We start from the raw sequence: 11,080 nt of genomic DNA, 5'->3' as shown, positions 1-11,080 counted from the left end.
CTTAGCAATTTGCAGCAATTTAGCAAACTTGTGACTATATTACAGGGTATGTTTAAGAAGTGACAACATTATGGTTGTCATGCATTCATACTATCATCCCTGGCTTCATAGGAAGCAGTAGTTTGCATTTCCTCTATGCACTCTACATTTAGATAATTATTAAAGAAATTAATTAACTTTTGGAAGTGCATAAAGTTCCACTGTGAGCTCCATGCTTACCCCAACAGCTTGACTTACCATAACAAAGGGATGAGGCTTAGTCAAGAGTCAGTTACACATGTTTTAGGTTTGGGAGGACCCTGAACATCACATCACATTCTTTGGAAGTCATTACTACAAGGTGAGGGTTTTTTTTCAACAATGAATATGGCAAATACAATTACTGTGCCCCAGCAGACACACTATCAGTCAAGAATCGTGACATGGAGAGTTCAAAGACTGAACAAGTTTATTTTTTGTTGAGCTGTCAATGTAACTTCTTATTCCAAAACAACATGACTTTAATTTGTTATCACTGCCCAAGAGGGGTGGAGACAAAAGCACAATGTATACAAATATCAGTAATGAGACAAGATTACCGAACATGTAACTTGGCAAGTACAAGTGCCCAGGTACCAGGCAATCAAATAAGAAAGTAAGACAGAATAATAATATCCAACAAAAATGCAAATTTAAAGTTTAGATTTAATTTTACATCATTAGGTTGTGTAGTCTGACTATTTTTTACCCCAGATCGTTTAATTGGATCTTAGTTTGTGTTAGCTACATTTTGTGTATGTGTTGGCAGCTACTGACTTCCATATTCTGTACACTGCAGTTTATATCTTGCATTGTCTTTGGCACTAGAAGATTGTTGACCACAGACTCCCAATTAGATTTATCCATGGGGGGGACCCCAATACAGCAAGTTCAGAAGATGAAATTACTCGGTGTCAATAAATGATCGCTTAAACTGGTCAGATCACATTGATGCTTCTGTTATAAAAATGGGGCAGGGTATTGCTATGTTAAGGGAATGCTCTCATTATGTCACGCTGTCCATTAGGAATCAGGTGACACAGGCTCTTGTCCTTTCACATTTAGGATATTGTGTTGATGTGTGGTCTTGTGCTGCAAAAAAAGATATCAAAAACTTCAGCTTGCACAAAACAGAGCCGCAAGGCTAGTTCTGAACAGCATTTTTAAAACCAATGTTTCAAAGATGCATTACAGTCTGTCATGGCTGACTGTTGAGGGGCGATCAGCATCTAGTCTTCTAACATTTGCTCGAAATGCAATGGTTGATGGGAAACCAGATTTCTTTACAGAACAACTAGTAAAGATAGGTTCAACACACAACTATCAGACTAGACAGGTTAGTATGGGTCGTTTAGAACTTCCAAAGCCGAAATCAAATTCATTAAATAACACAGTCATCTATAGAGCCAGTACGCAATGGAACTTGTTACCTATGTACATCAAACAAATCAAAAGTGAACGGTTATTTAAGAAATCAATTAAACAAAAGTTAATGAGAGAGACAACACAGGAGGAAGGATACTAACTGTTAATGGTTTTTGTTTTCTGTTTCTTAATCCAGAACCACAATCAGTTTAAATCCTGGTACATGAATTGTGTGATAACTTCTGTATATGTATGGTTTCAGTTATATGTCACTTTGATTAGTCTGTTTTAATGTGTAACTTTGTCTAGACGGACAAGGTGTCGGTGTCTGTATAACATGTTTTTATATTAGTGTTTGTAATGGTTTGATTTTTGTTGTGGACCCCAGGAAGATTAGCAGCTGCTGAGGTGGAAGCTAATGGGGATCCAAATAAAGAATAAAAGAATATCTTGTGATACATGCCTTTTTAATTTACCAGATACAGCATTCTGAATCTTTCAGTGGCAGATAAAGTTGAGTTTGTCCTGACAGTCCAAGTTCTCCCACAGTCCATCTTTGGTTAAAGCTCCACAGCGTCTCTGTTTTGGACACTGGCGGTCCTGAGCTCCATCTCTGGACCAGGCCTGGTACACCAGAGGGTTATTGTTCACCCAAAACCAGCGGTCCTCCAGGTAACGAAGGCCGATCCACACCCACTTGGTGATGTGAGCTTTCTGGATCTCTCTCTGGGCCAGAAGGCGCTCGTTTTCAGAGAGGAGGCTGGTGAGGTGAGTGTGGTTTTCTCTGCAGTACTCCAGAGCGTCCTCCCACGTCATCCTCACCTCCACTGCCTTAATACTGATGCAGTAAAAAGGCTTGTGTTTGGTTTTTCTGATATCATTCCATCTTCCATCAGACATGATATGTCCAACAGGCTCATTATCATTCGCATTGTCTGGTTGCCCTCCTCCCCAGTTATTGTATGTAACGTAGCCCCCTCCTGACCACTTCCAGCTGTTAATGTTGCTGGGATCTCGATGGAGACCAATCCATCCGTCTGTAATGTTTACACCTGCAGCCGCCACGAGCCTGTCTTGATCACTCTGACTATCAGCAAAGGAAAGATCGGTGTAATTTTTTCTACAGTAAGTCTGAGCATCAAGCCACGGCATTCTTATAGGAACAAAAATATGTGTCCCTATTTCTCCCTCAACAGCTGTGCAAAGGAAAAGTAAGAAGATGGTTGTCTCCATGGTTGTTGGTCTGTAGCTCAAGCTGAAATTGTTTTCTTTGGCCGCTCTCTGTGATGGTATCAATTAAAGGTGAAATATAATCCAATACACCCTTTGTCAAATTCAGTCTCCTCAAGGTCCACAGTATGTGCACTGAAAACAGAATCTGGTTTCCACACACAGCCCTGGCTCTGTAAATGGGGAACAAACAAAGCGGCTCAGACAGAGCTAGCCGGCTACTCTCCCTGCTCTTCTTTCTTGCCGATGAGCGACGAAGCCACACTGTAATACTAATAAAACATCAGAGATGTCACCGGAGCTTCTGAAGGAGCAGGAGGGGTGTATTTGTTTGTGTGTTGAGTTCAGACATCAACCCTCTATGTGCAGAATTGCAGACTCCACCTCCACCAAAAGGATGCGACTTTGCATGCGCTGGTTTGTTTTACAAGCAAAAAATATCTTCATGGTAGACTTAACAGCCAAAGAGAAAAACAAATGACTTACACAAACTCATAAAGGATACTCAGCAGAACAGCAGGTAGTGAAACCTAGAGTTGCATTGTAGCTCCACCTTTGTTGACACTGGAAGGAGTGGTATCATGGCACCATGGGTGGATAATGAGACAAGCAACTGTAACTGCTCTTTGTAGCCATTTTGTGTCTCTTTGTAGTTACTTTGTGTGTCTTTGTAGTCGTCTGTTTGTAGGATTTATTTTCCCTTTTGGTGTCACTGTGAGTCCCTTTGTGTGTCCTTGTAGCTGTTTTGTATATCTTTGTAGTTATTTAATGTTTTCTTTGTGGTCATTTTAAGTCTCCTCCTGGTTGCTACGTGTTTATTTGAGTGATGTGCATGAAGCGATGTGATCTGTATAGAGAAGAAGCAGTTTCCCGTTCATTATCATCTTCATTGAATGCTTGTAAAATGAATACTGTTTGACAATACATAGTTTTTGCAGTGATAATCTTAGGAAATTACATTATAGTTTTCACTGCAGCAATAACATCTAATTTCTAACTACAACTTTCCATTTCCTTTTATATGAAACATCCTTCAGTTTTGATTAGAATGAAATTTCCATTTCAGGTAAACAGGTTTGAATAGAAATCTAACATTATCAGGCACAAATGAAAACGTCTTTTATAAGTTAGTGCTACATGAGAAGACTCATAATGAATACTTCATGATGTTTTCTCCAACATAATGACAGCCTGGTGATACAGCATGCTGCTGTTGGTTTTATGTATTGAGAGCTCCACAGCTGAGACTTCTGCAGCCATCCAAATACAACGAATGTCAATGAAATTTCATTTGTTGTGCTTAAATCATTGAAAAATGCACAACAAGGTCTAACTCAGTTATATCTTGACGAAAACTCTGTCTGTGGGTGTGTCTGTCTGTGTGTCTGTTCCACGTTTTTCTCCTCACTGACTTGGTCAATCCATGTGAAATTTGGCACAGTGGTAGAGGGTCATGGGAGGATACGAATGAAGCAATATTACATCAATTGGCCAAAGGGGGACGCTATAGCAACTGATTGAAATTGCAAACTTTGAATGGGCATATCTCATGCCCCGTATGTCCTAGACATGAAACTTTGCACAGAGATGCCTCTCCTCATGAGGAACAAAAACCAGTTTGAATTTTTGGAAAAACACTTAAAGCTATAGTTGGTAATGTTGGAGAGCTAGCAAGATTTGAAAGTGGCACCTCCTCTAAGCCCCCCCCCCCCCCCCCCCCCCCCCCCCCCCCCGTCAGTGCTCCCTCCAAAGCCACGCCCCCACAAACTTGAACGTGCATCCTGCAGTACACCGACAAAGAAGAGACCGAAAGGCAGGGATTGGTCAGAGTTTTTACAGGCCTGCAGCTGCCACAGAGGTTGGATTTTTTTCGTTCATTTTTCTTAACACATTATGTACTGACTACTCTCAGGATGGAAGGACCATTTCACCCAGTATAACAAAAAGTGTTTCTGAACAGGATTACCAACTATAGCTTTAAAATCAATCTCTTCCTAGGAAGTTTGACCGATCTGCATGAAACTCGGTGAACATAATCTAGGGACCAATATCTAAAGTTCCCTCTTGGCAAAAGTTGGAAAACTTACTAAAACTGAGCTTCTATAAGGCAATGAATATTGCGGAGGGCGTGGCTCATCACATAAAGGTGTATAACATCTCAAGGGTTTCACCGATCACCACGCAACTTTGTAGGCATATGACCACACATAATCTGAGGGGACCCCTCCATTATTGACTCCATCATCTAATTTCTTATCTAGGCCTAACCGTCATATTGATTTTTACTAAACTTGGTAGATATGTAGAACAGGACGCCTCAAGGTGACTGGAGAAATTTAACTCTAATTGGCAACTGGGTGGCGCTATAACAACAGAACAATGCTTAAAAATGGCTAAAATGGGACCGATTGCTGTGGCTCCCCCTGTGGCCCAATGTTTTGTTTTTTTGTCTAATTTTTGGTATGACTAAGTCATACCAAATGCTGTACATAATCACAGAAACTGTCAGTGTGTCATTCTGTCAGTCAGTCATTCTGTCTGTCCCACATTTTTCTACTCACTGATGTGGTCAATCTATGTGAAACTGCACATAGGGATTGAGGATTGGCATAGATAGAAGGTAACAAAGTTACCAATGGGTATAGACTAGTATGGTTTATATTTTCTACCAATTACCAAAGAATTACCTAATTTCATTCAGCTGGAAGCACATCTGACAGTATAAAGCTGTTCATAAACAGTTTGTTTTTTACACATTCAGCAGACACAGAGCTACATTATCATTCTTTTAGAGTTTTTGAATCTTATTTTGGTCTCCGAAGAAATTGGCTCTTTAGCTGCTAAATGCTTGGTCTCAAACTGTGTCTTTCTAAAGTTTGTTTCCAAGCAGGTAGCATTAACGTTTTTTAGAGCTTTTTTTTTTTTTCGCTGTAAACAGCCGTGTGCTGCTGGAAAAGTCCCTGATGAGAGCGTAGGGTGTGAACCAGAACATGTTGTAGTTGTAAAACTAAAGCAATAATCCAACAGATCAAACAATCTATAGAGTTATGGGGAGCTGCAGAGTCAGGCCATAATTCATTATGTGCCCCTTTCATATAGAAATAGTCATGTCATCTATTGTTAATATGAAAATATTGATTAGTGCAGCTTAAACGTGATTCTACATACATACCCCATACACTTCACGCTACCTCAGCACTCTTTGTTCACGCTGTGCTGAGCAGTTTGGGGTGCTTGCTGACATACTGCATGTCTGTATGTAATGTAGTGCAAAATTATGTAGTGAGGGCAGGGTGTGAATTACAATTTAAGGGAACACATGATAAAAAAAAATACCTTATTCCTTCCAGATTAAGTGTCAGGGACACCCCTAGAGCTTTAATCAGCACACAGAGACAAGTTCAGTGTGTGTGGGCGTATGTTATTAGCTCAGTGTCAGTGTTTTCCCACACTCTCATATGCATACTGAAACAAAACAACTCATACTGACATGACTGAGGCCATTCAGTCAACTTTGGCCACAAAATGAACACAAGTGGCTCCACACAAGTAGCCTCTGCACTCACAGCTATGACACACACATACAAAATATTTGACTGTGCCCAGGAGTAGTTTGATTCAATGCCGCCTCTGCTGCAGCTGTCTGCGCCTGCTCCAGCTGAAGAAAATTATCTTTTTGGAAATGACACACAAGAGATCCGCTTTATCTGAATGAGTGTGAAAAGTGTTATTGCTGATAGAATGCTTTGTTACATTTCACTGGGATTTCCTGTGGCTTATGAGTTAAAAACAGAGTCCCCACGTTGGCTTTGACCGCGATGTTGAATCATTTAAATAATTTCTCATCATTCAGATGGAACTGGTTTAGAAGCTGGCCATGAAGTTCATTACTATACACAGTGAACTTCTTATTACTGGCTTTCCACTGTCTCTAAGTGGAAAGTCTCTTTAACCCATTAGTTTTAAGTGTCCTCTGACACCAGTGTCATAAATATACCATACAGTATGAAGAAACCATTCTTAAGGCCTCACAGTCTCGGTCTATTAATATGACAAGTAAATCACATGGGTACTATAAGCACTTGAGAGGCCATGCTCTGTTCCAGATTTACAAGCAAGCCAGGGCCTTGGACAAGAAATTGATGTTCTCCTGCTCACCGGAAAATAATTATGAATAATGACTCATGTTGAGGAATCTTAACAACAGCACAGAGGAAAAATCACACGACATTCTGCACTCTGAATAGTAATTATGAATATAAGATGAATAATTGCGATCTGGCAGGTGTGAGAGGAGTATCTTGGTGAAGGAACACAAAACACATCAGGGCTATTAAAATGTAGACCGACATCGGTGATGTGTTAAGACACATTACAGCAGTGCTACCATATGTCTGCTGTTGAATCATTACCGTCAGTGTAATATAGATAAATGCATTCACTTCATTTATTATTTAGTTACACATCATCACATATGTGAAGAGTGGAGGGTGCAAAGACAGCAGTTTCTTTTAGTCTGACTGAACCAATTACAGGAAGCCATAATCAAATTGTTGCCATTGACTACGCTTTTGCTCCTTTGTGCCAGTGATTCATGAAAATAGAGCCCCAGAGGTCAAAGGGGATGAAAGCATATTGTGTAAATGAGACGCTCTGAGTTCAAGGATCTGACGGTTGTCTCATGAGTCTTCCTCTGTTCTGCTCTCAGTGCTTAACAATAATTCAAGAATGCTAATTGGGTTATAAAGATGAATTAGTAGCTCTACTGTGCATATTTCTGTCTTCTACTTGGACAGGACTTGCTTTTAGCTTAAAGTGAAGAGCGCAGTAAGTAAAATCTTTACCTCTTTACCTCCTCTTAACCTCCTGTTTCTGTTGTTTCTCAGCCTCTTCCCAAGTGTGGCGCAGAAAACATAATCACCAGTGAAGCAGTTGAGTTTGTATGTTCATTATGTTTATTTATGAGTGTGTTTATTTATGAGTATGTATGTGTGTATATGTGTGTGTGAGAGTGTTTAAGGAGTGAAGGGGTCTGGATGCTCCCTGGCCCCCGGGCCAACTGCATTATTCAGAATAGAGATAAGAGGCTCCACACTCTGGACCTTTCTGATACTGCTTAACCTCGGCATGGTTATACAGTAAACACACACACACACACACACACAAACACACTCACTCACATACAACCCTGTACTTCTATACTTGAGAGGACTCTCATACCCTTTTTACACCACAATTAGTGCATGTATGCAGGTATTTAAATGTGGGGAAAAACAGGCAATAGACTGCTTTCATATTTCAAAAGGACCAAGGGTCTGCAGCAGTTGATTATGCCTTTTTTTTCTGGTATGTCATGTTGGACATACACAGATGGGCTGGAAAACAGCTTAGTAAACAGTATAAAGCAACATGGAGGACAGTAAAAATGTTACAGTGGTTAGCTCTTTGTTATATCTGTTACTTATTCAGTCTCTTGGACTTGGTGCAGACTAAATTTTGAATGATGCTTGGTCAGAGACTGACGGTATTTTGCGGCTGCCCGTCATTGCATTGCACCAGTGTAGAGGCTAAAATTTGAGTGTCCACCCCAGTGTCGTACTTCCATCACTGCTGACTGCAGCCGATAAATACCTGTGACCGCTGCAGAGTCATTCATCCATGGATTGAATGCTGATTGCGGCATCTCATTAAAATACAAAAGCCAGATATTAGTGGGTGTTAGTGAGTTTTCGTCCAGTGGGAAAGGGGCTTCATTGACATAATGCAACCCCTGGTCTAGTGTTTCTCAACGAAGGAGGGGGGTGGTATCTCCCCCCAGAGAGAGTTCTGAGAGCATTTACGTGTGTCTGTTTTTAATGCCAGTTTGCCCTTTCATTCAAATGTACATTTTCACACTTTTATCAGACTTGCTTTTACCACCATCCTCAGGAGACAATTTTTTTATTCATTTTTTCCTGAATCACTTGTGTACAGCTTTTCATTGCTTTCTATGGAAGGGCATACGTCAGTGCTTTGGACGTGCTCCTCCATCAAAGGGCGCATCTCAGTTCTTGCATGTCAAAGGCTATCCTACTTTTGCGTGGGCATGTTGGAAAATCAAGGGCAAGAGTGCTTTATAGAGAGATGGGGGACTTGGCCGAGATTACAGCTGCATCCGCTTTGCTTTTTTTTGAATAGCAAGAAGTTTCATCTCTAGGTCAGTGGTCTGTGCAGGCGGCTCTCCTTGCACTTTGTTAGATCTATGTACCACAGCTGAAACTGACTTCTCTGCAACCCACAGGGGAGAGGGTGGCAGAGAACCATCAAGCGCAGGGCTTACACTGACGTTCAAAGCAATTTAGCTTATTTCCTTCAAAAGTTAAGATAAATAGCCCTATAATATACATATTCTTATGCTTTTTTCCAGTAGCTTCAGACTTCTTCCTTGCGAGGTTGCTCTTGTTTTCTGTTGGGACAAACAAGAAGCAGTCTTATTAAAACTGCTTTCTGATTGGCTGTGGTTTGTAATCAGTAATGACTCCTAATTAAAGTTTTGATGTCAGATTTCTAACCCTTGCATTTGTTTAACACTCATGAATATAATTTCTATTCACATGGTAATCAAATCTCTTATTTGGCATTCAAAGACATGCTTTTTTAATGATATAACTCAGAATAATAATCAATATTAATATTCAAGGAAGACAATTAGTCTACATTTTAATGGATGGTGGACAGTGATAGTGTAGTGGTAGTTGATGTGGTGGGTGCACTACTTGGTAGATGGGTAGGTTACCAAGGAGGAAGTGGATATACTCTCCTATATATTCTTGTAAACAGCCAGAAAAAGAGGTGGGTATACCCTGTATACCTGCGTATACCCTTGGAAATGTGCTGGGTGCTGGCCCAAAGAAGTTGAAAACCGCTACCCTGTACCCTGACCTTAACCATCACAACTGCTGTGAGTTCATTCATTCATTTCCATAACTGCTTATCGTGGAAAGGGTGGTGGGGGGGCTGGAGCCTATCCCAGCTGACACTGGGCAAGAGGCGGGGTACACTCTGGACAGATCGCCACATGATCTCAGGGCTGACACATAGAGAAACCCAACCAGTCATGCCCACATTCACATCTACTGACAATTTAAAGCCACCACTTTACCTAACCTGCATGTCTTTGGACTGTGGGAGGAAGTCGGAGAACCCGGAGAAAACCCACGCAGTCACGAGGAGAACATGCAAACTCCTACTGTAAACGCCTAATTCCAACCTTTACGCTTTTAACCATACCCTAACCTTAACGTAATTCTAACCTGCGCCTTAAAACCAAGTCTGAACCCTCAAACGGGCCTTTGAAGGTCTGTCTGAAGATGATATTGACTAAAATGTCCTAACTTCACAAAGAAGTCCTCATTCTCAAGGTCTAATGCTCAAACTGGTTCTCACAAATACAGATGTACAAGTACACACACACACACACACACACACACACACACACACACTCTTACACACACAAATACACAAACACCCTTTACAGAGGCCATCTGATAGCCTACTGAATAACCTTCAGAGGCAACACATTGCATGAAGGACAGAGGAACCCACAGGTATTCAGACTCTTCAGACTCTCTCCTTTTAAAGCTTAATGCTAATCCCACAGTCAGTCATGGCCAGCCAAAAATATTTCACAGAACATGCAGGAGAACTCATCTTAGAAAAGAGCCACACTTGGAAAGTTTGCAGTAACTGATGATGTAATAACCTATGCAAATAGCAGACTTGTAAATAAACAACAGCAGAATAATGTACTGTACTGAGCTGCTCTACAGTTAGTTATATATTAATTTGTAAGGAGTGTTTTTAATGTAATAACACTGATTAATAATGCAATCACTCCTCAGAACCTCAGTTAATACATTTTTTAATCAACATTACCACATCATCGTGTCGCACATATGTACTGTTACGACTCTTTGAAATAATACTCTCAGGGTTAATGTGATATTGTGACACAATTTATACATTATTATTTTTGTCAAAGCCACTGGGGGACTTAGAGGCCAACATTAGTAAGCTAGATGAAAGGGAACTATATGTGCACAGCATTTGTGGCATTAAAAAAATGCCAATTGGACTTCTATCACTGTGTGTTAATTTCATCAGTGTTTATAGTCCAGGTGATTGGCGCCAAATTTGAGGCGACATGCTCACTTTTTCATAAAAACATGAAACCTCGTACACTAGTACAGTTGGGAGTCCTGAACATTTTCAGAAATTGAACCATAAACACAAAAACACCTTGTGGCTGCAACAGTGTGGCGGCATTTTACTTTCTGCCTTAACTGAATTATGTATTTTGCGTCATATCTCCTCAACCAAACATGCTAACACAGAATAGGTGATGGTCAAAGATAACAATGATACCTATACAACATCATAAACCACGTAAATAGTTTATGGTGAATTTAGTGACATGAGAAGAAATCAC

General features: G+C 40.5%; 1 protein-coding gene across 1 annotated transcript; it reads right to left on the bottom strand.

Annotated features, from left to right (window-relative positions):
• Positions 1-1,881: 1,881 nt before the first annotated feature.
• On the bottom strand, positions 1,882-2,616 carry LOC117255133 (macrophage mannose receptor 1-like). Its single transcript, XM_033623747.2, has one exon. It carries the CDS (start codon positions 2,614-2,616, stop codon positions 1,882-1,884), a length of 735 nt encoding a protein of 244 aa, XP_033479638.2.
• Positions 2,617-11,080: the final 8,464 nt, after the last annotated feature.

The sequence above is a fragment of the Epinephelus lanceolatus genome, chromosome 3, assembly GCF_041903045.1.
Source record: "Epinephelus lanceolatus isolate andai-2023 chromosome 3, ASM4190304v1, whole genome shotgun sequence".
Classification (NCBI taxonomy): Eukaryota; Metazoa; Chordata; class Actinopteri; order Perciformes; family Serranidae; genus Epinephelus; species Epinephelus lanceolatus.
The sequence above is the reverse complement of the archived record's forward strand: the minus strand, read 5'-3'. Positions and strand labels throughout refer to the sequence as shown.